This window comes from Elaeis guineensis, chromosome 9, assembly GCF_000442705.2.
Source record: "Elaeis guineensis isolate ETL-2024a chromosome 9, EG11, whole genome shotgun sequence".
NCBI lineage: Eukaryota > Viridiplantae > Streptophyta > Magnoliopsida > Arecales > Arecaceae > Elaeis > Elaeis guineensis.
In genome coordinates, this window is record NC_026001.2 from 29,115,589 (window position 1) to 29,142,621 (window position 27,033).

Genomic DNA, 27,033 nt, shown 5'->3' on the forward strand with positions numbered 1-27,033 from the left:
CGGGGGGTGGTGGAGAATGAGGGTGGAAGAGTCACGAGCAGGCGGAAGGGCAGAGGAGCCACGGGTGCAGGGAGAGATGGAGGAGCCATGGATAGGCAGGGGACAGAGGAGTCGTAGGCAAGCGAGGGAGCGGAGGAGCTCCGGACAAGTGAAGGGAGATAGAGGAGCCATGGGCCAGGGGGGATGCATGAAGGAGCAGTGGGTGGGGGACACGCGCATGGCGGCGCCAGGGGAAAGGGTAAGGGGTTGGATAATGAATTTTATATAATTTTTTTGAGAGATAATTTTATTCAAAATTTTTGTTACAACATTATCAAAGAAGTGATAATCTGGATAGCCATCTCTCCCCAAGGCTATCTAGATTGCCTCATGGAAGGTAATGTAGATTGCCAAAACAATTTAGATTGCCACCCAAAAAATAGATCAAATGAAGTAATTTAGTGGATCCACTTTAGATTACCAGTAATTTAGATAGATTGCCATCTACCAAATGCAACCTTGATATGGTTCATAGCCCACCGATCCTTCCAGCTTACCAAAATCTCTACTCTCACTTACTAATCAACTTGTCGCCTACCATTTTGGACTTCATCCCTCGGGATTTGCACTCGAGAGAGGGAACTGAGGAATCATAGTCCCATATCATTCTTGTGGTGTTTAAATATTCATGGGTCTATCCATCTAAACTTTTGGATTTTCAGATAGGATCTTAACAATCGCAAGACATATTCTGATAAGTGCAGGGACCACCTTTAGTCTTAAGATCAAATACTCCTCAGCTTTTAGCAATTATTTCTTAATTTCTCAATTGAAAAAGAAAAAAACAACTACATCTGTTGTTTTCAATCCGAGCTAGGCTTTCCTCCACAATAGCGGTGGGCTCAAAGTGAACCATGAAAGTGGGGGAATCCTCAAATAGTGATGCCTAGCTTGACCCGGGTGGCCTGGTGGTGGTCCAGCATTGTTTCCTTTCACAGACAACGAAACACTTGGCTGGAGCCTATGGATTCGGTCATGGGTAGGCCCTTGTGGGGTGGCAGGAAGATATGAGCTGCTAAGTGCCAAGGAGTGCAGCCTATAAAGGGCCAAAGGAGAACACCTCACGCTTGGGCACGGTGTCATCTAACCTTTAACCCATTGCTCCCTCTCTGGCGTCCAAAACACTCAGAATAAGTTAGGCCTTGGCCGGGAGTCCGGCAATGGCCTTGTCCTGCTCTTCCTCCTCACGTGAATCCCACCCTGGTGCGGTCCCAAAGGTGAGGGTGCTTCTCGTTTTTGCCTTTTTATTGCTTTGCCGTATGGTCTTGGTTTGGTGCTCGACAAAGGACCCACGGGCAGCTCCCCACGCTTTGGTCCTGTCATTAGGGTAGTTATGGGCTCTGTCTGCTGAGGAGCAAAAGAAGCCCAACAAGGTCTCTCTCTCTCTCTCTCTCTCAACATGCAATCTAATCTCTTGGTAAGAAGCAAACAAATACTAAAGATCATGAAGGTGGAAAAAGTATATGAAAAATAACATTTAACATAAAGTTATGCCGGTCATTTTAATATATATATAGATGTAATGTTTTACAGCCTTTGCTTACCTATATATTATGGTACTGTTATAAAGTCCTTTACAGGACAATAGCGATAGAGTTATTGTTTTACTTTTTCATTGGTCATCAGATTAAGATGATATTTTAATTCAAATCCTGATGTTAGCAAAAGATTGGTATTTATTTTCATATAGTTCTCCACAAGAAAATTTGCTCTATAAACAGTGGCTTAATTAAATAACACCATTATATTTCTTTTTTTTTTTTTATAAGGATGAATAGAGGATCTTATAACAGTTCAAGGGTTTTGTTTTTTTAAAAACGGATAATAGTTGTTGGGTCCATTATGAAGAAAATTGAAATTTTGTTAAAACATCAACTTCATTTTTGTACGTGGAGAAAACATCACTTTCATTTTTTCATATTTTCTCTAGTAAATTATCCGTTCTTCAGTAACCATCTATATATATATATATATATATAGTTATTATGTTTGTATGATCAACTTGTATTACGTGTGAATTTGCTGTCAATGGTTGTGCAGGCATCAGTGGACAGTTAAATATGCACATTCATTTAGTAGAAGGAACATGATAATCTAGTAAAAACAAAATGATCTGCTTTTAAAAAAGATACATAGTTTTCAATATACGAATGAAGTGATTTTTTTTTTTTAAAAAAAAAAAAAATCTCCAAGGACACATAACTGTTTTAAAGGGAATCCATCAAGGCTTTTTCTCAATCTTAGGTAGAATGATAGCCCATGATGATGCCTGGAAGAGGAAAGGAAGTAGAGAGAGGATAATGACAACAAGGGCTGTTGGCTTCACTGGTAAACGTCATACCTAACAAAATTGATGGCCACTAATTCGAGTAGTCACTTCTGGATTCCGAATCCATGCGCATTTGTGCTGCGCCGAAGGAGGATGCATGGAAGCCAGCTCTAAGCAACAATGCCAGTAGGATCTGTGCAGTGGGGTCTTTCCAGCCCAGCCTGAGGGGGAATCAAGGAGTTGGGACATAAAGTCATGAGAGCAATGGCATGAGTGGGAGGGGAGACAGTCAATATTCAGATGCAGTGGCTTTGAGAAAGGTCAAGAGCTTGTACCAGTGCCATGGCTTAAGCTCCATTAATTACCATGGACCACAATTTAATAATGCATGCATGTGGTGCTGTTGCCTGCTATAAATTCAGTTGTCCAAATGAATTGAGTTTAAGCTTGGATATTTGGAGATGGTCATCCAATTTGGAAGATTCTTAGGTATAGATATTGAGGCCATTCTTGGGCCGTGGGCACCAATCTTGCTTTATTATGAGGAAAGTTACAAGTACAACCTTGTTTTAATCTAGGTTTGCAATACAAGCACCTATTAGTGAATTGAGTTTAAGCATGGATATTTGGAGAAGGTTATTCAATTTGGAAGATTCTTAGGCATAGATATTTAGGCCATTCTTAGGCCATGGGCACCAATCTTGCTTTATTATGAGGAAAGTTACAAGTACAACCTTGTTTTAATCTAGGTTTGCAATACAAGCACCTATTAGTGAATTGAGTTTAAGCATGGATATTTGGAGAAGGTTATTCAATTTGGAAGATTCTTAGGCATAGATATTTAGGCCATTCTTAGGCCATGGGCACCAATCTTGCTTTATTATGAGGAAAGTTACAAGTACAACCTTGTTTTAATCTAGGTTTGCAATACAAGCACCTATTTCCATAGAGCAAATTCAGAGGACGGAGAGAGAGAGAGAGAGAGAGAGCCTCTCTTCTTTTACCATCGTTGGAAAGATTTACATAGAGCAAACTCAAGAAATAAGTATGATTCTCAAATACCATAGTCAAAAAATAAAAATGATAATTAAGCTAATATGGGAGCTGCTAGCCGAACTAAGTGAAGAGATGATATAGGAAACTCAAGATGACTTGTGTTATCACCTTAGTTTAAACTAAGTCTATTAGATGCTTGAAAAAAATATTTCTCACATAATCTTGAATTTGGTTCAACAGTCCATGAAAAAGGTGATGTCAATACCCTTTTAGACAACTGCACATGGAATGAATCAATGTTTTTAGAACTACAAGCTGTGGCTTCAATGTGTTATTAAAGTTTGCATTGGTCATCTATAGAAATTCCAAAATTTGTGCTAGTCAGCATGGCACTCATAATTCTGAAATACACATGCAAATGACACTGGAGCACCACATCATGCTTGTCATGAAAAGATTGCAAAGAAATAATTTCTTCACAGTTTAAATTGAAATAATGCTAGTTAAGACTTGTTGATGCCAGACCATGTTTCAAGTTCTTTGAATATTGTATCATCTGAATCATGTGGCTGGTGATTGCTGCAATTGTTGATTTTTATCTATTTTTCCTACTAATTTCGATAGCGCTCATTGCACACAACTTATTAGCATTTATCCCTTTTATGGGTGTCAGAGGGTACCATGACAACTCAAGAATGTCTGGAAAGGAGACTTATCTCCTAGCTTGGAAGGATCATTCCATGTTGATGGGATACATTACCAATATTTGTATCATTTTCATCAAGAAAGTTGATTAGATCTTCTCCAACATTCCCCCCCATAAAAAAAAATTAATTAAGATTACCTAATCTTTTGCATCTGGGATGCTTTGAACAAGTCCTGATCCAACCAGACATGACCTACCTTTAATAATTCTATCTTCCCTTCATTCACTAATATATAATTCTGCCTCTTTCATACAGGGTGGACTCATGGATTCTGCTGAACTAGAATACACTGGAAATTGTCTGTTTGGAAGGGGTTTTTGGTTGAGCTGCATGTGTTGAAGGTGACCACAGATCTAGAATTAATCTCCACCAGATCTGAATCTGATGTTTGCTAGCCAACATATATTCCGGAGTTTGGTGCAAGAATGGCATCCAACAAGCGAAATCCAGTGTCTTTTTGTGTCCCTGAGATCCAGTGGTCCCGAAGTAAGATTCATTCTTCCCACTGATATGATCTGTTCTAATTTTCTGTCGACAACATTCTGAATACAAGTCAGTGGGCAATGGTGGGACTAGAAATACAATACCCAAACTTATAAGCATTATAACCAGTAGCTTTGGTCCTTTGCTTAAAAGCAAATAACAACTTCCACCAAAAAAAAGCAAAAAATTACTCATTTCGTTTTGTACATGGCTAACAATATCAAGCACTTAAAAGACTTTAGCACACAATCACTTTAATATGTGCTAGTGTGCTAAAGAACGTATAAAAATATCGACCTAGAATGCTATTTAAAGATCAACTGCTTAAGTGATCAAAAGTCCATATTAAGGTAGTAAAAAGGAGGTTAGCAAATGTTGCCAATATCTTAGTATTATATGTGCTCATAGTCATATTTCTTGTTGCTGAGCAGGATACCAATAGACATTGATATCTCTATCAAAATTAAAGTTATATTATATAACACTATCCACAACATAAACTGCCCATGACAATCATGTATTAGGCTTGGGATGTTAATGCTAGCTGCAGTATCAAGTTGGCAAGATCTAACACAATGACCTAGTAAGGCTTAAATGTTTCATAATGCACTGAGGCAAGGCAATCTAATATAAGAAACTCAAATAACACCTTCTAGTTAGCCTTTTGGATGAGGTTGTGATATTTCAGTCCGTCAACCCAGCAATAAGAAAACAACCAAAAGAAAAATAAGGATGCACGAATTTAAAAGTACCGTGAAAATAAAAAACAACGATGAAGAAGACTCACGATGTGAGTCTTCTTCTCTCTCTTGATTTTGCCAAAGGGAAGCCATTTTTCAGTGGGACTCAGCCTCCCTCCACTATATTTAATAAGCGCCCACCCTCTCCCTTGGATCCCATACCTAGTCATCAAAGATTGCTGATGATTTCTGGCCCCTTCTCTCCTCTTCTTTATGAAAGCCTAGCATTGTGTTCACTAGAAATGTGGCCCCATCATCGTCGAAAGTGAGGTAAAACCCTTGAATCTTTTGATCAACCTTCCTTGCCCTCTTCCTTAACCCTTGGATCATGGTTTTCAGCCGGTAATTATTGAATTTTTCGTGAAGAAACTGAGCTCTGCTTTCCTTTGAATTTTTATGATTTTTTTTCCTTTTTTAGTCATCTTCATCATCGATCGCTGATGGTAGGCCTCTGAGCAGTACCACCATCACCCTAGCCACCGCCGGCCATAGCCATGGCCGACAAGAGGCTCTTTGTTTTGGGGAAAGGAGGAAAAACTCATCCCATGTTTCACCAAAGGAAGAAGAGAGAAGTAGAAGGAAAAAGAAAAAAAAAAAGAAAAAAAAGAAGAGAAAAAAAGAAGATAGAGTTTCTTTCTCTTTTCTCTCTCTTCACATATTTTTTCAGTTTCTCTCTCTAATTTTTCTCTTGTTTCTCGCTACGACTTTCTCTCTTTAGATTGTTTCTCTCTTTATGGATTTCTCTGTCTAGGATTGATCCACTATAGGGCTTCCTTTCAATGATGATCTTAATAGATCATCCTGATGAAAAGATATTGATTTATGACCGTCAGACAGCATACCGGCATCCATCCTGACCACACCGGATACTATTAGATCTAATCATCCATGATTTGGATTAAAATATTTGTATATTAGTTTAATCATAATTTGATAAAATCATCTTGATTGGATCGATTAGGATGCCAGACAATGTCGCCTGATCAATCCTATTCCACCTTATTAATTTTTTTTCTCTAACATTCTCTTTCTTCTTGATCTATGAACCCAATGAAGGATTATGAGTCTTATTGTTTGAATCCAAGTTGACCCGATAGATAGATTTTGAATCACCATATTGATCGAGCTATTCTACACCATATGAGCTTTAATCAAACATCATAGAATCTAATTTTTATTGGCCTCTATTGAATGTTGCATCTTTAATGTGGATTAAATGAAGTTATTTGATTAAATTAACCTATGATTGGGTGATGTACTGACCCCCATCTTGATTTTTATCGGACAATACTGATTTGATTATACTCAACCTCTATTAAACTAGGTATATCTTAGTCAGATCATGATTGAATGAAGTTAGATGATTTTAGATTTGATTATACTCAACCTCTATTAAACTAGGTATATCTTAGTCAGATCATAATTGAATGAAGTTAGATGACAAAATCGATCTGGACCATTAGATGTGACTATTCATCAATCTATCTTTCTTAACTATTTGTATCATTTCTAATAATTGGACTTGATCCTCTATAAGAGTGTAATCATCTTAATAAGAAGATATCTAAAATGAGATACTACAATATGATCTATTAATTGAAAATCTTAAAAAAAAAATTGAAATTATATAGATTTGTTGGAATACGTATAAGGTAAGTAATGTAACTCCTTTTTAGATTTATCAGTAGAATATATAGTATTTATATTATTGAGTCTTGAATTATATTATTTGTAATTTATGAATATGAAACATGATATTTATTTGTTGAATTTACTATAGAATTCTATTTGATACATTGTCGAAGGTATTGATTTTATTATAGATTATGATCAATTAATTTTGATTCTGAATGATTTTATTTATTATTCGATTGAAATATAAAACTAATTTTATCAAAAAAAAATTTGAATCAAGAGAAATTTTGATTAATATTCTGACTATGTATCAAAATCTTATCAAGTAGGGTTATATATATGTCAGTATATCGATATCCTATAGTGTGGATTGTACGTTGGTATGTTGATATCCTATTGATAGGGGTTGTGCATTGGTACATTGATATCCTACCAACAGAAATTGTGCACTGGTATATCGACACTCTAGTAGTAGGAGTTATATGCCGGTATATCGAAATCTTACCAATGAAGATTATATGCTAATATATCAATATCCTATTAGTAGGGGTTATACATTGGTACTTTGACTTATCTAAGCTTATTCTGGCCTAGTCATAGAGTATAAGTATAGTCATAGCTTATGGCTGTCGAGGTGAACTAAATGTTTAGAAAGAAATTGATTTATAAATAAAAATAAATTTTGAAAGATTGAATTCATATGCATCTTATTTTGATTAGTGCTATATATTCTAAATTGAATCTAGAATTAATGTACTCTGTGCGCTTATGTTCAATATATTATTATTCCTTGATTTATCTAGCTAAAGGACTATCAATTTTATTATCCTCCTCTTTTTTAGATTCAAATGCTTAGTTTTGGATATGGATATTGATATGGGAGTGAGATTAGAAGCGAGATTCAGTAATAACAATATTGTTTAGATTTAGATTTATTATTATTAGTTGAAATTTATTGATCAAGAATTATTTGATGTAAAGACTTTCAAATACATTTATTAATTGGATTGTTCAATAGAATTTTGATTTTTACTTGTGTAAATTAATTCCACTATTTGCTTTTTTGATATCATGAAGATGCCTAGCATTTTGTGGGGAGAATTCTCCATAAATATGTGGTAGTTGCTATGATCCCTAACTTATGATCTCGGGTTGAAGACTTGATAGAGGTCCAAGACTGTCACAAAAACAATATACACAACATGAGCTGCCCATGATAATCGTGTATTAGGCTTGGAATGTTAATGCTCGGTGTGTTAGCAAGTTGGAAAGAACTGCCACACTGATCTAGAAAGGCTTAAATGTTTCATATTGCGTAGAGGCAAGGCAAAGGTGCCATGAATTAGTGAAAAAGATGGTTTGAGAAGACAACATAGAAACATGATATTATATATAATAAAGAAAAGAGAGGAGCAAAAGTTAACAAGACACGAACTAATACCTCTACTAATGCAAGGTACACGATGCCAGCTTTTCATGGAAGGGAAAAGATAAGAGAGATCAAGGAGGGGAGGGGGGGCCGCCTTTGGTCTGAGGTGAGTGCGGTTGTGTTTTAATTTGATGAAGGTGGTTGGCTTGGTGACACCACTAGTGGGTGGTGGTGGTGTTGCGGAGGTCATCATCTAAGGGAGAGGTTGGGAGAGTTCAAGAAAAGTATGGTCTTGCTGAGGTGTGGGGCAGACCATGCCGGATGGCCCCCTGGGTGGGTAGCAGGGAAAGCAACCGCCAGAAACAAATGAAACATTCATCTTGGACCACCGTACTTCTGAATCCAAGGTGGTGGATGCACAGGATATAAGCATGATCATGACTTGGGATGAACAAATGGATTGGCCAAAGGGTGATCACCATGCGTTGACTTTCACTGCTGGGGAAAAAAAACATAATCATGAGGGGTGAATCACATGTAACGTTGAAAGCAGCATCATTTTTGTCGGTCAACAATGTATTGATATCATAGTTTTGAATAACAACGTATAACAGCCCTTATAATTTTTCATTGAAATAGTTATTATTTTAGTGACCATCTCAAAATTAAAAATTTAAATTTCATTTTGAGACACAAAAAAAAAAAAAAAAAAAAAAAAGGAATTTCAAAGAGTTTTACAGGTGGTGCTGAAAGTCGTCATCTTTGAACTGGATCTTGATGTCTTCGAATCAGATGACTTTAACTAAAGTGGCCACTAGAATGATGCTCTTCTTTTAAAATGTATCGGAAACTTTGTTCTCGGTCTCGCTATGGGCTTCAAGTGGAAGTTGAACTTATGTAGGCAGTCCGCTTTGAATGTCGAAAATTCAATTTCTTTTGTGAGTTCAAGTACTTGATAGCTTCATGATCAGAGGATGAACTCTTAATAAATCAGGCAGTGTTGCAAGTCTTTCAAGGCTTTAACTACCATATAGAACCCCATATGATAGGTAGAGTTTCTTCTTTTGGCATCTCATAGCTTTTCATTGGAATTGGCACTTGAATACCTTTTCGGCTCAATACTCTTCTTACACCTAGTTGTGAAGCAACACTGGTGATTTCCAAGACTTTTGTTGAAGTTATGCAAACAAAGAATGGGTTCTTCTTGATTATACTACCTTTGTCCAAAGCAGCAGTCCTTGATTTATGCACTCACTGGTTGGTTCCATTTTTGTGTTGCAATTTTGATGAAATGCCGAGAGAAAATAGCAAGTCCATGGAGGCTTCAAACCTCTTATATATTTGCAGGCACCAGCCAGCAAAAAAATTCCTCCATTTTTTTAAGGTTGGCTTCTGCTTTTTTTGAAGAAACAACTAACTCTAAGATTTTTTTTTTTTCTGACAAGGATCTAAGAAAATAATTTTAGGCTACATGAAGGTATGCATCTTGAAATTGATATGCAACATCTCCTGTCTGAGTACATTCATCACATGTTTTAGGTGTTCTAGATGCTCTTCTTCTGCTATAGATGAGGATGCCATCGAAGTGGACTAAATCTTCTACTCATCGGTGTCTAGGACAAATACAAGTAGATCTGATGATAATTGTATCTGAGATCTATCTTGGAAAAGATTGCAGACCTACAACCAACTAGCCACTTTTTTGTCTAATTCTTCCTGCTGCACAGGGCTCATTCTATATGGCACTAAATTTGACAGGCTGGAAACTAGAACAAACACCGACGATGTGTTGGATATCTCTCGTTGACGGCAGTTCATCTGACAGACCTTCTAAGTTTTTTAAAATTTTTCAAGATTTCTTGCACTGACTCCAGGATTGCCTGTCTTCCATCTCCTTTGGTCCCTTCTTTTGCTATCAAGGCATGTATTTTTTTTAGTTTTGGTCCTTTGACTTTAAGGGGTATTTGGTGGGGGTGGTGGGGTTGGGATGGATGACTCCCAGCCCAATGGGGAGTCTCGCTTCCAATTTCGAGATGGAATGGAAATGGTTCAATTCTTCTAAAATTCAATTCCAACTCTTTCTTAAAGATTTAAATCTATATTCTGATTCTGATTCTGATTCTAATTACGAATCAAATACTCTGGGGGATATTGCCATTCCGATTCTCATTTTAATCTATTCCGATTTCTGTCGTGAAACAAATACTCCTAAGACTTTAAGAGAGTGTTTGATTTGGAGGAGTTGGAGTTTAGAATGGGAATAGGAATAGGTGACTCTTATTCCAACTATTTGGTTAGGAGAGTTTCATATCGATTCTGATTTCGAGACAAAATGAGAATAACCTAATCGGTTAGAATCGAAATCAGAATCAGAATTGAAATCAGAATGGATTGAAATAAGAATTGAAATGATCATATCCTCCAAAGTGTTTGATTTATGACCGGAATTAGAATAGAGTTTTGAATCCTTAGCGATGAGTCGGAATTGCATTTTGGAGGGATTGGGCCATTCTAATTCTACTCCAAAACTGGAATCAGAATAAAACTCCCTTCAACTAAACAATTAGAATAGAAGTAATCCATTCTCATTCCCATTCTAAGCCCCAACTCCCCCCAACCAAACACTCTATTGACCAAATTCATTTCACACTTGATTAAGCCTGAATAGAACTTGAAAATCATGCTCAGTTCAAGTTTGATTCATACTTGATGCAAGTATGAATTGATTTCAACTCAAGATTAATGTTATCAAGTTGCTTGAAATAGACCCAAGCTTGGTTTGACTGAAATTAGACATAAATTAGGCATGATGAAGTAATTAACAAACCAAGCTTATTCTCAAATTTTAAGCTCAAATCAGCCATACGACGAGAACACGTTGTTAAATTTGAGACACCCATAACAGCGTCTACAATGATTAAAAAAAAACTCCAACTTGTGAGCAGATAAAAGAAAAGAAAGAGAAAAGGAAAAAGGAAAAAAAAAAAAAAAAGGGAAAAAGCTAAGTTTAATCAGACCCAAGCCCAATCAAGAACAGCTCAATAACAGCCTTTCTCCATGTTTCCCTATGGCCACGTATGCACACAGGCCTGGAAACATGCAATTTTTCACAAAGCATGGTGATAACAAAAACCAACATTTACCTTGGGGGCCACTTGAAACATCAATTGTGTGATTGAGGTTTTGGAAGTCAAATACTTGAGATGATGACCTGAAAATAATGATATGCCATAATGCTCTTCAAATCTTAACAAGATCTATAATTATCTATCTTAATCCAGCAATTCGTCTCCTTCTGATCACCATCTCCTCACTAATGTGGCCCATCTTTGTGAACTTTTGAAGGGAGAAGCGACATCTGACAACAGACATGGCCGCTTACTTTATTCTCACAAAAGAAGGGGTACAATGTTGCGTATAATATGGTGTTTGAACCAATGTTCCTTCTGGAACCAGAGGAGCCATTTCCATGGCAATGATGCTTGTGGGGTTCGTCGGCCCACGCTGGGGTTCTAAGGTCAGCAAAGTTTCCTTTAATTGGTTCCATTAGCCTCCAAATAAGTCATAATTTGTAAGTGACCATTATATCCTTGATCCAACGGTCCTTTCTTCACCAACCCAAGATCTTCTGCAATGCATTGTTTACACTGAAAAGTGCTGTAGAGCACTCGATAGCCATCATCAAAAAATGGATGATCATCAAACAAAGCATGCCATATATAATATATGAGGTCATCTTATTTTAAAACCATTCATCTTCTGATGGCAGCCATCGAGCGGTGCATAGCGCTTTGTGGTGCAAACTACACACCATAGAGCATCCATGCTCTCCTTTGCCACCTGCCTTATTTTGCCCATAGGTAAACAACCATCGGGAGATTGACTCAGATCACTTCTAAAGTTTCGACTCAGTTATCAAAGTGGAATGGGCCAGTGGCCAGCACTTGATCAAATAAAAAGGATGAACAGGGCTTACATTGGAGAGTTTTGATTAAGGCGAGAACTAACCATCATTTGCACACGAGAGATAGAGACTATGACAAAAGGAATCCGAAATTGGATGGCTGCACTCAAATCAAAGATAGAAAAGATGGGTATCTTCTAAATCAAAAGTAGAGGACCACTCAATCATTCTTCCACCGCATAATCAAAAGCTACTCTCTTTAACTGCCCTGTTGAGATAGAAGAAGATAAGGTTTAAAAAATTAGGTGTCAAGGGGAAATAGGAACTAATGATGATGAATTAAGCCCATCAAAGACAGCATTTCATGAGTAGGATTGTAGGGAAGGGGGTCTCCTTTTGTATGGAGTCATTTCATTAGGTAAAGTAAAGACGACAAAGCATTTTTTTTTTGTGTGTGTGTGTGAGAGAGAGAGAGAGAGGTACTGCAGGGGTTTGTTTTTGAGAGAGATGGTAGGCATGTCAAAATTAGAGTTCGAAGTTGAACCTGTTCTTGATAAAGAGGGATCCCAACCAGCTAAGACTAGTTAGCACTGCATGTCATCAGTTGGTAGGAAATATTAGCATGTCAAAACCTCCAATAAAAGTTACTCAAAGCTATTTATGATGCTTTTTTCTCCCGTAAAAGATTTTACAATTCATGCCATATTCTTAAATCCCATTGTCTCTGGCTAATTTTTTTTTAGGTCGCATGTCCAATCTTACTTGGTCTGTCCAAAATTGATTGAAATTGACACACATATTCTCTGTTTTATTTCATATTTATCTCCCTAATCATCATTGACTCATCGCCTAGCTCTCAACCATTTGCATTAATTAATCCTCCCAATATATCCCCCACATTTCCCAGCCAGACCTCAGCATTCCATCCCCTTCTTGGATTCTGTCCCTTCCTTGAATACTCTCTGCCCAACCACTTCTCATATATATTTACTCTCCACCAAGAACAGCATGCCTAGAGAAAGAGAGTGAAAGAAGAAAAATTCCTCCTGCCCTAAAAGTTGGGCTCCCATCTCTGCAGAGAGTCAGTATTTGGCAGTACCTCTGGTGTGCCTAAAAGGAAGGGGAGAAGCTTTTCTTCACAAAATTGATAACCGACTGCTTGGTGATCACTGGCAGTAGCTGGGCAATGAACTAAGCAACGATGAAGTTTATGAAGCTTGGAACCAGGCCTGACACCTTCTTCACCACAGAGGCCATAAGGTGATGTCCTCCCCCAAGAATCTTCTGCAAAACCATTTGAGAATTAATCCTATTGGTCATGTTAAAACCCTGTTTTCCTCATAGCTTTCACCTGATTCCTCCTCTTCTGGTGGTGAATAATGGCGTAATAGCTAAAATCTATATTTTGCACTTGGTAAACAGTACTAGTTTCCAATATTTTTGTCATATTGTTGTTTCTCATGTCATGCGACTCTTTACAATAAATTTTCTTAATCTTACTGGATGCAGGTCTGTTTCCTCTGAAGTCTCAACTGACCTCAAGATCCAGGTCCAGAACAGCTTCTATCAGCTGCACAAGGTAAAAGGAGATCTATTTTTAGGCCATCCACTCTGTTACCAGCAACAGTTCAATCCATTTCAAATTTCTTGTTTTGGATGTTCCTCCTCCTGTTTTAATTCATCTTGTTGAGTTCTTTGCGATCACAGTTTCCTCTCCTTTCCAAATGCTTGCGCTTGCAAATACTCTGCTCTGAATTGAGAAACACCTCTGAGGATGCAATCATCCAACTTCCTGACCTCCCTGGCGGTGCCGAGGCATTCGAGACTTGCGCAAAATTCTGCTACGGTATCACGATCACTCTCAGCGCCCTCAACATCGTGCCAGTCCGATGTGCCGCCGAGTACCTCCGGATGAGCGACGACATCGACCGAGGCAACCTCATAGGCAAGCTCGAGGTCTTCTTCAGATCATGCATCCTTCGTCGCTGGAAGGATACACTCGTCACACTGCAGAACACAAAGCAATATGCTCCCCTGTGTGAGGAGCTCGGAATGACAGGCCGCTGCATCGATGCCATCGCCACGATGATTGTCGCCCACCCTTCGAAGGTTAACTTGTCTCACAGCAGTCAGAAACTGATGTCCAGAGACTGGTGGGCACAAGACATCTCTGAATTGGGGATAGACCACTATTGGAGAATCATGGTGGCTGTTAAGTCTGCAGGCATAGTTCGAAACAAGCTCATCGGGGAGGCGTTGCAGGTCTATGCCCGCCGATGGTTGCCAAACATGGAAAGAGATGGCCATCAGAGCAGCCAGCTAACTGAGAACTCTTGCTCAGAGTCTCTGAGAGAGATCAACTTGAAGCACAGATTGCTGTTGGAGAAATTAGTAAGCTTATTACCAATTGACAAAGGCTCTGTGTCATGTAGTTTCCTTCTAAGGCTTCTTAAGGCTGCCAACATGCTTAATGCCTCAGCATCATCAAAGATGGATTTGGCGAGGAGAGTTGGAATTCAGCTGGAGGAAGCCACCGTTAGCGATCTCTTGATTCCATCTCTGTCCTATGCAAACGAGTTGCTCTACGATGTGGATATAGTGATGACCATATTGGAGGAGTTCATGCTTCAAGGACAGAGTCCTCCAACTAGCCCTCCAAGAGAGAAGCTCAACTGCGAGAGGCGGCGATCCCGGTCGGCAGAAAATGTAGAATTCGAGGGGCAGGAGAATGGCAGGAGGTCATCTTCTGCCTCCCATAGCTCCAAGCTAAGGGTGGCTAAGCTTATAGATGGTTATCTCCAGGAGATAGCAAGAGATCCAAATCTTCCTTTGGAAAAGGTGATTGCTTTTGCTGAAGCTGTGCCAGACTTCGCAAGACCAGACCATGATGATCTCTACAGAGTCATTGATATTTACCTCAGGGTAATTTCTCTTACTAGTTTCCAAGTTCTTGGCTTTTGCTGTTTATTTCCATCCTAAGTAGTCTTTCAACTGGTCGTTTGCTTTCTATATGTGATTAGACACACCCAGGCCTGGACAAGAATGCAAGGAAGCAGTTGTGTCGGATCTTGGATTGCAAAAAGCTCTCAGTCGAAGCCTGCATGCATGCTGCTCAGAATGAGCTACTTCCATTAAGAGTAGTGGTACAGGTCCTGTTCTTCGAGCAAGCCCGTGCCGCCATGTCCGGTGGCCAGGTGAATGAGCTGCCTCGCAACATCAAGGCACTGCTAGCTAGAACGGCTGCAGGAGATGGAGAAAGAGAAGAATCAAAGCTTCAACAGTTAGGCTCTGCGACCCCTATGGATGATAACTGGAGCATCTCTAGATTGAAATGCCCGACGACGAAGCTTGCGACACTTAGGATGAAGCTTGCAGAGGTCGACACTGACATGGATGATGGTATTGTGATGCCTCGTGATGGTCTGATGAGGAGCTCTTCTTCAAGGTTCAAAGCTTTATGCTCTATTCCTACGAAGCCAAAGAGGATACTTAGTAAATTGTTGTCTATGAATAGAAGTACAAGTGAGAGACATTGAGACAGCTACTACAGGCAGAGACAGGAGACAGGTAGTAATGTGGTAATGTGATGTCATTTGCCTCTGTTTGTGTCTCTCACTCTCTCCCATTCTCATCACCCAGCTGGGTGTTCCTTAGGTTCCAACATCTGTTTCTATTACGCATTGGTTGTTTAACTTAAATCCAAAAGAGAAGCAGATTTTGGCAGAAGCGGCAAACGAGGGCAAATTTCAATAAAAGCTAAGGTTGCCACCATAACCTATGAGATTTGTTTGTAGAGAATCTCTTTTCTCCAGTTTATGCAGTGTCTTCGTCCTCACTACTTTCTGTACGCTTGCTCCTTTGCATTTCACTCTGTTTCGTCTTTTTTTTTTTTAATGTGCAGTTCATGTCAAAAACGTAGATGAGTTCTAAATCTTTTCTTTCGCCTTTAGTTCCTTCAATCATTTCTCTTTTAATCCAGGTCTGATGCACATATTTTTGTTATCATCTTTGAATATGAATTTCTTGGCCTAGCTTCAGGTATGGTAATATGATAATAACTATACCAGCAAATTTTCCTTGGTAAACTAAAGCTACAGTAAGATTGATGGGTGACGCATCGAGCAGCCCCAGATTACCGAACCTTGTGTAGCCCGAACCTAGTTTGGGTTCAAGTTGTATCTTTCGTGAATGATTGATCTTCTTTCGCAACATTGACCATTGGATCGCATTGTGTGTGATCTCAAAGTGATCGTTGTGCGATTCTGATGGTAGATTCGCTCAAAGGAAGGTGAATACTTTTGAGTGAAGGTACAATACCTGTCCGTCAAGTTCAAGGTTCTCAGGCCTAGGCATGACCCGACAACAAGCAATAATTTGGGTGGAACAGGCCCAAGCCAAGCCCATATTAACATTGAGCTGCAGTCGCTGGCACAGCCTGGCCTGGAACAAAATAGGCTTCTCCAGTTTCAGGACTAGTTCAGGTCGGTCAGGTTTTCTGGCCTATTGGAAGCCTTACTTTGGGTGTTGGCTTAGAGCCCCTTGATCAAAAGGAGGTTTAGCAAGAAACCCTTGGGTGTTAGCTTGCTTCCCCACCGCCCCCGTCCTTTTGCCCTTAAAGTAGGTGCATTGTTGAGGTGCAGAGAATGTGGGCATTGTAGCAGAGTGGAAGATGGTACAGATAATTGTCCTACTCAAGTCAAACCTTGTAGAACCTGACAGCCCGGATAATTTTCCAGCCTTATTGAAGGATACTACGCAGCTAAGATCCGAGTTCTTGGAATTTCAAAACCAAAATATCTGCGCAGGTGTCAGAAACCATTTGGGAGTCAGGATTATTATTAAGAATATGATAGCCCAAGGTATGATCAACTTTAAATGAAGTTTGTGATCAATGAAGCCATTTATCTGGACCCTTTGGCTTTGGTTTGATTATAGAAAGTGAAAAAATCATCTCAGCACCTTTAATTCGAATCTTTTAAAGGAATATTAGAAAATAGAAAAATTAGCAATAGTATGATGTAGGTTATGCTTTGCTTTCATTATTGATAATATAATTATTATGACACCTCTATTTACAATAGCGAGGTTCTTAGCTTAGTCAAATTCATTTTTTAGCTAAAGGAGGGGAATGTGTAAGTTTTCTAATATTTCCTAGAGATCCACTTTATTTATTTAAGTTAGATATATCTTCTAGTTAGAAGAGGATGCAAACTCCCTTTTTTTTTCTCATGTTAGTAAAGTGCAACCTAAATTGACTTGGATTTGTCTCCTAATTAAAATATGATAAAAAATATCAAAAATAATAAAATATTTTAAAAATTCTTAAATTTGTGCAGATGATATATCTTGGATTTTTAGCATGATGAAAATCCTTTTCTTTCATTACCAATTTTTTCTTGGATGAGCAGTTATAGCTTTCCAAAATTTTGATGCATGGTTGAGTTCCTTACTTCCTAAAGTCCATCCAAATCTATTTGAAGTTGTCAGATTGATTCACGGTAGGTACAATGATCCTCCCAGATTGGATCTTTTGTTTGAGAAACCTAGCTCCTACTAAATTAAAACTGGAGTTGGGAAAACACTTGCTCTCCCATCTTGCATTTGAGCTCTTAGCTTTCTAACTTATTTATGAGTTTATTCTTTGCTATAAAGTATCAATTTCCATTTTATTTTGGTAATAGTGTTCCACAACAATGCCAAGACCAAGGTATAGAAAAGTTTACATTCATAGCATTGGAATACAAAAGTAATCTCAACGAGTGCAGTAGGATAGCAACATGACTATCAATTACAAACCCTCCCTTGATAGCTTCAGCAGCTAACTAGTTGCATGTTTCATTGCCTTTCTGACAAATGTATGATGCTTGAAATGTAAAACAAGCATATAAATGATGCGACATGGTATGTCTTTGAATAGTAGATTGCAGCTTCCTTTAATAGGGATTCTGCATTTATACATGAAACAACTGTGCTAGAGTCTCCCAGAAGCCACATTTGTGTTACCTGAAATTGAAGAATAGCACATCACGTTTTAGCCCATGCTACCATCATTTCTGCAAACGGCACAGAACATAAAGGAAGCAATTTGCCTTCAGCACATAGCAACCAGGCTTGATGGTCCTTAAGAACAGATCTCACGGCTATATTGGAGCCTTGAACTGCCACATTAAGAGTTAATTTTAATGACACCAAGGGAAAGGGATTGCTAGCATATAATCCGATCAGAATTTTGATCCAAAGATCAGGTGGAATAGCCACCCTAGGACCTTGATTGTGTCTGAATAAAATTAGCAGAGGAAGCAGTAACATCTGTCATATAATAGTATGCAGATCTTACCAATTTATTTGGATTAGAAGATGGTTGTTGAAATACTCTCATTCCTGGCTGTCCGCAGTCTCCATGATGTGTAAGGCATCAAAGACCTTAGCCTCCTCTCCACCGCGATATCTACTAGCATATTCAATATTGGCAAGAGAAATGCTGAATTTGTTGACCAAACAGTGATGACAACTACTGCCACTATTAGTTGACAAAGGAACAAATCATTACCACATGGTTGCAATCCTCACCATGGCCCAAGCACAAATTGCAATATTGCAAACCCTTTGCCACTACTTCTTTTCTATGGAATAGCTCTACAAGGAAGATTTGCACCATGCCAATTTCCACAAGAATATTTTGACTTGCATAGGCACACATAATTTTCATATCCAAATAAATGATGATTCTTTGATATCTATGTCATACCCCAAATCTGGGATACAACACAGTCATACTATCGAAGGATGCAACCCATGATAGCATGAAGCCAATCAATCATAATTAGCAAAAATCTATCATAAATAAAATATAATAAAAGATTTAATTTCATCATTCATCAAATAATTAAACCCAGATTAGTTCAGAGTATCTAAATTCCAAACTAAATACCAAATCCATATCTCAAAATTCATAAATAGTTAGTATTGCGTCAAGACTCCAGGTTGAGCTAATGTGGTGGAAGATAGACGTTGACCGGGATACCGAGATGTCACGGGAGACCACAAAAGAAGTCCACTTGTGCCGGAGAGGGGTGCTCTGGTTGGAGACCCTTCGATACTTAAGTCAATTGGAGCTTTGAGCATAGTGAGAGAGAGAGAAAACTAGCTTAATATAGAGTTATGTCCATTATCTTTTTGGGGTCCCCTTATTATCCTTATATAGAGAAGTTGCTGGACTTTGTTGTACCTAAACCTGTGAGTTATCAGGATAGGGTGTACACCCACTAACCAAGTTATTAGTTGTGGGTGTTTGACGTGGCCATATGCTGATAGTTTGTTGGATGATCCCAACTAATTGCTCACGTGACCCAACTTGATCCATGCATTGAGGTCGGCCCATAGCCAAGATGTCATTTCGATTAGATCTACCTCAAGACAGATCATGGGACCTTGTCCTTTTGTAATCAGCGAGATACCAACCTAGAGATCAGTGGGAGCCCGAGTCTGTATTGGTTGTAGGATTTATCTCCTATCGTTGATAGGATATTGATCTAGAGCTCGATGGTTATCCGAGCTATGGGTCTGGTGGGAGCCGATGAAATTGTCTTGTCTCGATATTATGTGGTGGATTGGTGGTGCTCACTGCTAAGGTTCACGCGGTGTCTTCATAGTCTAAGGTTTTCAAGAATGAGTCCCGAGGACATTCACTTAAATGGCATGTCGCTGCAATACTTGCCCCCCACTTTCGGATCCAAAGATGTCACTTCAGATGAAGGAAGCAGTCTTTGAGAGGAGTTCTCAGAGCTTATCCAAGTTGGCGAATCTGAGTCGCTTTGGTCTCTAGGTGGATCATCACATCGCTCATGAAATCTAATTTTGATTTGACAAGTCACTTTATGAATCATGCCTCAATTATTTTGAGGAAATTCGATGCTTTGCAAATCTTGAAACATTTATGAAGAATATGCGGCTTGAGGCAGATCATCATCCTGACCTCGAAAGGTGCTTTTTTGTAGGTATGATTTTGCTAACCATGTGGTGCCATTTGTCGAACACTATCTCGCTCAGTATTGTTTCATGCAGATTTGTCAATGTGGTCGAATCAAAATAGTGGTACATTGAAGCATCATGAGGTTGAATGGCTATGATCGGAGATATGTGGCAAAGATTTGATGGGATGGAACTTTGATCGGGACCATTGGGGAACAGTTTAAGTAGCCTTGCCCCCTCCCCACTATCTCTATTTTTTTGGTCGTCAGTTCCTCTCTACGCTCCCTTCCTACAACCATGTGTTCCACCTTCCTCTTCGGCTCTGGCGAGTACTCTAATTCTTCGGGAGCTCATCTTGTCCAGAATCTCACTTTTCGATTGGTCCTCTTGTCCCTTTCATAGTATCAGTTTGTCTTTCTTCTTTCCTTTTTTGGACTTGTTCTTTGCAATGCCCTTCGATAGGGAGGATGGGGGCATAAATAGAGACAGTCGAGACTCTCAACCACGTGCCCCCTAGTCTAGGTCTAAGGTAGGTTCTTGCGCCGTTACCATAGGTGCTTCTTCATTTGGGCACCGAAGTTCTTTCAAGCCTGGGGGAGAGGCATCGTCAATCACTGAGACCAATCTTCAAGGGCTTCGATCTTAGTATTCCATTCTCTCTGATTTTTGGTATGAAGTCTCAAATCGAAAAGGTGATAAGTACCACAAATATATCAATAGAAGCATTAATTTGTAGATTAATTTATTTTTATTCTTTAGAAATTGATGCTTTCTCTTTTTTTTTACAGGAAAGATACTTACTATTACAAAGAGCCCGATTTGTAGGCATAAAAAAAGTAGATTGGATCCAAAATGAAGACCGAAAGGGGCCCAAAAGCCCAAAGCATGAAAGCCCAAGCCCAAGCCCAAAAGCCCAAAACAACCACACGATTCATGCGTGGTGCATAGGATCACATGGCTCATGGAACAGGAGGCATGGTCTATAGCACGATGCATGGATTGGTGAGCGTTGGGCTCACATGAGGCTCACAGGAACAATTCTCGTTGGCCTTTATCATGGCGCATGGGGGTTCAGATGGGTTTGCGCCATCCTACAACTGAGGCTACATGGAGCACGAGATCGGATGGCCAGGAAAGTGCATTTTCATGTCAATCGGTGGTGGCCTATTGATTTAGGCACGATTAGGCAGTTGGAAGCTATCCTGTGTATGATCAAGTGGCTAGGATCTATTGCCAATTGAAGAATGAAGTCTGGGAGAGGTTTTTGCACGATTCGATGGTCCAGAACCTCCGATAGTCTGATCGGATGGTTAGAAATGATTTTGGTTTGATTTGACGCATGATGAAGCTAATTTCCACCTGTTTGATCTCGATCGAAGGGCTTTGGCGATCCACATGACCTGGATGCTAATTCCATGCATTTTGGATGCGGTTTGGAGCCCTATTTAAGGGAACCCATGGGCCACAAGGAGGAGGCAATAGGCAACCGCAGAAGTTATTTTTCTTTATTTTTTTAGGTTATGCTTTAGGATTTGAGAGATAGGGAGAGTGGAGAAGATGGAGAGTGCTTCAGAAAGAGGAGGTATTGTGATGGGATTCTGAATCTTTTAGAAGATGTATCTATTCCGAGTCATACTTGGCTAAGATGCAGTCTGTAGGGGAGTATAGATATCTTAACATAATTTTATATATTTATTTTTTATTCTTTGGAAATATTAAAATACTTTCAAGTTCTATTCAATTTCTTTTATGCTTAATTTCTGAATAAGTTACCTATAGATGGGATAGATCATGATCTTGACAGGATATGATCCATGCTCAACAAAAGTAACCTATTTTAGGATTTGATCTTTACATAACTTGTTAGGATCTATACAATCTGATCGTTGGATAGGCTATAGCTGTGGGACGGACCATGATCTTGACAGGATATGGTTCATACTCGACAAAATAGCCTATGCTAGGGATTTGTTTGTAAGACTCCTAATCGATTATGAATTTTAATTGTTTAGATAAGAACAAATATCAAAATTTATGTTTATGATCATCTGAAAATCTGAAGATATCTTTTTCATTATTTAGTTCTCTTAATTTTATCTTTGATTTAAGTTAGTTAGTTTTAATTAAAATACTATCTACTTTTAAGAATCCAAATTTTTTTTTGCTTAGTTAATTACATTTCAGCCCTTTGATCCCTGTGGATATAACTCGGATTCATCCTAACTACATAATAGTGAATTAGATTTACTTCTGACTGCCTACGACAGTGATTAAATTTTGACATCATTATTGAAGACCATTGGCATGATTGTGTTGACAAAGCATAAAAAAAAATAGTGCTTATTTCTACTTGATATTGCTTTACTGCTTTTTAGCTAGATTACATTATTTGCATAGTTAAGTAGTTATCTTATTTTACATAAGTAATTTACTGCTTATTATTTCTAGTGATTTATTGCTTTTCATAGCTTAGAATAATTTACTGTCCTGAAAGAAGATTTAATTTCTTGCTTTATTTGTAGGTTACCTAGTTACCTTTTAATCTTAACATAATTTACTTTCCATTTAATTAGATTCTCTAAATCTCCTCAAATCTAATCAACTTAATTAAAACCTATCTTTTATTCTTCTTGCTTTAAATAACTTAATATAAAAAGAAACAAAATATACATCTTATAACACTTAATTAATATAAAGAAATCTAAAGCACAATAAAAGAACTTAACATATTGGGACATCTTTTTTAATTGCATTGCATCTTTTATAAAATACTTTAAAGATATTTAACCCAATTAAATAAAATTAAATGGAGATTTGATCATCCTTCCTTGGCTCAAAAACTACCATCCGTTATATTGTATTGACCTAAAACTTTAATTTAAAATCAATTAGACGTGGACCTATAAGAATTTTCGAGCTCATTAGGACAAAAGAATTAAAAGGTTGGATCAGGTTTGACTTTGACTAATCAATTAGTGTCTAGAAAAGTGATTCAGAAACTTAGTCCTGAAGAAAAGTGGTTACTTAATTAGGTCTGTTGCGAAAGTATGGAAAGCCTCCCACTAATTTTACACGCACCTGATCAATTTGGTTGGTTGATTTTGAACTTGAAGTTCTTGAAGGTGACCTTGAAACAGTTAGAAGCTGTCTAGATCTAGGCTAAACCATAGTTAGGATTATTTTGTATTGAAAACTTATTTACAATTAATAAAAAAAAATATATTCTTCGCACCTATCTCTTAGATCTAGGATTCTTTAGGCTCTTATCTTTAGAACTCTCTCTCCTTGTCCTTCTTCTCATTCTTCAAAAAAAAAATCAGAAAAAGATTGCTTTGATCTAGAATCCTTGATTGCATATCTGAATAACCAGAACAAATCCGAGATGGATCTCTACAGTAGATTTGATGAGCTATCCTACAGATTAGATCGTCTAATGGCTATCAGATACTCCCTCTCCATCTTTGATTTGATGGATCTCTACTACAGATTTGATGGATCTCTACTATAGATTTGATGAGCTATCCTACAGATTAGATCGTCTAATAGCTATCAGATACTCCCTCTCCTTAACCGAACTAGAGTGTGATAAGTACCATAAACATATCAATAAAAGCATCAATTTATAGATTAATTCATTTTTATTCTTTAGAAATTGATGCTTTCTCTTACTTTTTGTAGGAAAGATGCTCACCATTACAAAGAGCCCGATTCGCAAGTAGACCAAAAGGGGCCCAAAAGTGCAAAGCACGAAAGCCCAAGCACAAAAGTCCAAAACAACCATGCAGCTCACGGGTGGTGCACAAAAATTAGCCATGCGGTCCATGCATGGCTCATGGAATAGGAGGCATGGTCTACTGCACGATGTATGGATTGGTGAGCGTCGGGCTCACATGTAGCTTATGGGAATAGTTCCCGTCAATCTTTATCATAGTTCATGGGGTTTTAGATGGGTTTGCGCCATCCTACAGCTGAGGCTGCGTGGAGCATGGGATCAAACGGCCAGAAAATTGGGTTTCCATATCAATCGATGGTGGCCCACTTATTTGGATGCGATCAGGAAGTTGGAAGTTATCCTGTGCATGATCAAGTGGCTAGGATCTGTTGTCGACTGAAGAATGGAGTTTGGGAGAGGCTTTTATGCAATCCGATAGTCCAGAATCTTTTGATAGCATGATCGGATGGTTAAAAATGATTTCGATATGATTTGAGGCATGATGAAGCTGATTTCCATCCATTTGATCCCGATCGAAGGCCCTTGGCACTCCACACGATCTGGATGCTGATTCCATGCATTTTGGATGCAGTTTGGAGCCCTATTTAAAGAGAAGCCGTGGGCAACAAGGAGGAGGCAGTAGGCAACCACAGAAGTTATTTTTCTTTATTTTTTTAGATTATATTTTAGGATTTGAGAGATAGAGAGAGTGGAGAAAAGGAGAGCACTTCAGGAAGAGGAGGTGCTGTGACAGGATTCTGAATCTTCCAGAAAATGTATCCAGTTTGAGTCATGCTTGGCTAAGATGCAATCTGTAGGAGAGTACAGATGTCTTTACATAATTTTATATATTTATTTTTTATTTTCTATAATTACTAAAATGCTTTTAAATTTTATTCAATTTTTTTTATGGGATGGATCATGATCTTGATAGGATATGATCCATGCTCAGCAAAAGTAATCTATTCTAGGATTTGATCTTTACATAACCTATTCGGATCTGTACAATCTGATCGTTGGATAGCCTATACTTATGAGACGGACCATGATCTTGACAGGATATGATTCGTACTCGACAAGATAGCCTATGTTAAAAATTTATTTATAAAACTCCTAATCGATTATAAATTTTAATTGCTTAGATAAGAACAAATATCAAAATTTATGTCTATAATCATTTGAAAATCTGGAGATATTTTTTTCATTATCTAGTTCTCTCAATTTCACCTTTGATTTAAGTTAGTTTTAATTAAAACACTATCTACTTTTAAGAATCCAAAATTTCTCTTTTACTTAGTTAATTGCATCTTAGCCCTCTGATCCCTACGGATATGACTTGGATTCACCCTAACTATATAGTATTGAATTAGGTTTACTTCTGATCACCTACAATAGCGATCAAAAGGTCATGTCTCATTGGCTTCAAAGGGTTGAGTAGCTCTTTATGTGGAAACTCTCCGAGTGGGCCTTCGACAACTCTTCCATTCCTTTGTTTCCAACCTTTTTGACTCCTATAAAATTCTTCCATACCAGGTCACCCCGAAATCCACTTGAATGATTTCCATCTTTATTATTCTTTATAACTAGGTTGGTATTCGTCCGAGGACTTCTCTCTTCAGGGTGCTATTTATCCTGAAGAGGCACCCTTATGATAAAAGGTTGTGGTATTTTAGTCCTTATCATGTATGCAAGTTCATTGAGGGTCTTCATTATTCTGTTCATGACTGAAAGGGTGGATTCTTCCTCATTTCATCCGATCTTCCCTAGGGCTTTGATTGGATTTGGAGTGATCCAAGGCTTTCACCGAACAAGAAGAAGTCAGTCCTCCTTGGAGATGAGGACAATCTCTAAAAGTTACTTAACATAGAAGTACTGAAGTTGAGTGATCTCATGGCTGAGCAGATGCTCTACAATATCGACCTCAGTCTAGCCCTTCCTTGGGGCACGTTCGAGTCTATTATTTTGTTTTGTTGGTTACTCAATCTTTGTTTAGCCGATTTGATAATATCTCATCATTTTTGATTTTGCAGCGATGAGGCCTATACTTGTGGAGATCAAAATGTTCTTCAAGAAGAAGAGGCCGAGCTCCAACTTGGAGAGAGGTGCTCTGAAGAGGATAAGACTGACGACTTCTTTGACCTCGATCCCACCTATTATCTTTAGGTCGGTTGGGACTTCCAACATGGGTGACACACAAGGGGTCATCATTGCAATGCCCCTACTGACAGCCCCTTCGACTGCTATGGGGCCTTTTTGGGCAGAGTCTCCTCCACCCACCCCTCAATCCTCATCGCTAGTCTGATCAAGGTCATTTTCAGTTTCCCCCATGCCCCAACTTCATGACCCAGCAAAGGGTGGGGCCCTCCTCATCGATGGATGATGAGGAGTTCATCACCACGACGAGGAGGTTTTGGAGGAATGACTTGGCCCTCCATAATCAATAGCCTGCTCAGGAAGTTATGAAAGTGATGCTACTACCGGTGGATTGGGCCAAGACAAAGGCTCGACCACCAGATAAGGCCCTGTCCATCTCATTTGAGGACATACTGAAGGCAAGTCTTGATTTAGTCATTTCTTCCTCTCTTTTTGGAGTTCTCTAACTTCAATTTTCTCTTGCAACTAATGTACGATATGGCCCAACTTGGTGAAGCCATCATCCAACTGGACTGAGTAAAGGGAAAATTGGAAAAGGGACATCTAGACAATCGAGGCCTGGAGGAAGGCTGTAGAAGATATTGCTTCCCGAGCTCAATTCGATGCTTCTTGAGCCCAGTCTAATCTCTTGGCCACCAATGAATGGGTTACCCAATTCGAGGGCTTCCTCTCTACAGAATGTGGGCTCGTGGAGGCACAACAGAATAGGGTTACTGAGCTTGAGGTGGAGCTTTAGGTGGTGAAAGAGAAGGTCAAGATGGTGGAAGCTCAACCAGGGGCCGATAAGGCAAGAGAAGTTGCTGAAGCCAAGCTAAAGACCATTGAAAAGCATAAGGCCTCAGCAGAGTTCACAACGAAAGTTTTCGAAGGTTCTTCGGCCGTTTATGACTGCAGCTTCAATGATTGAAAAACTCAAGTGGCACAGTTCTTTCTTGAAGTTGATGTTGGTCGACTCGATCCTTACATTGATGTTAGGGAAGAAGATCCGCAACACGGTGAAGGATTGATCACCCCTGATGTGGAGCCTGCCAGAGCTAAGGGCTAGCTATAGCCA

At 38.7% G+C, this 27,033-nt stretch overlaps 1 protein-coding gene across 1 annotated transcript; it reads left to right on the forward strand.

The window, feature by feature from the left end:
- The first annotated feature begins 12,800 nt into the window (after positions 1-12,800).
- LOC105051253 (BTB/POZ domain-containing protein At1g67900) lies at positions 12,801-15,920 on the forward strand. Its single transcript, XM_010931602.4, has 4 exons — positions 12,801-13,402; positions 13,652-13,721; positions 13,850-15,064; positions 15,163-15,920. The coding sequence occupies exons 1-4, from the start codon at positions 13,344-13,346 to the stop codon at positions 15,676-15,678; spliced, it is 1,860 nt and encodes a 619-aa protein (XP_010929904.1). The 5' UTR covers positions 12,801-13,343; the 3' UTR covers positions 15,679-15,920.
- Positions 15,921-27,033: the final 11,113 nt, after the last annotated feature.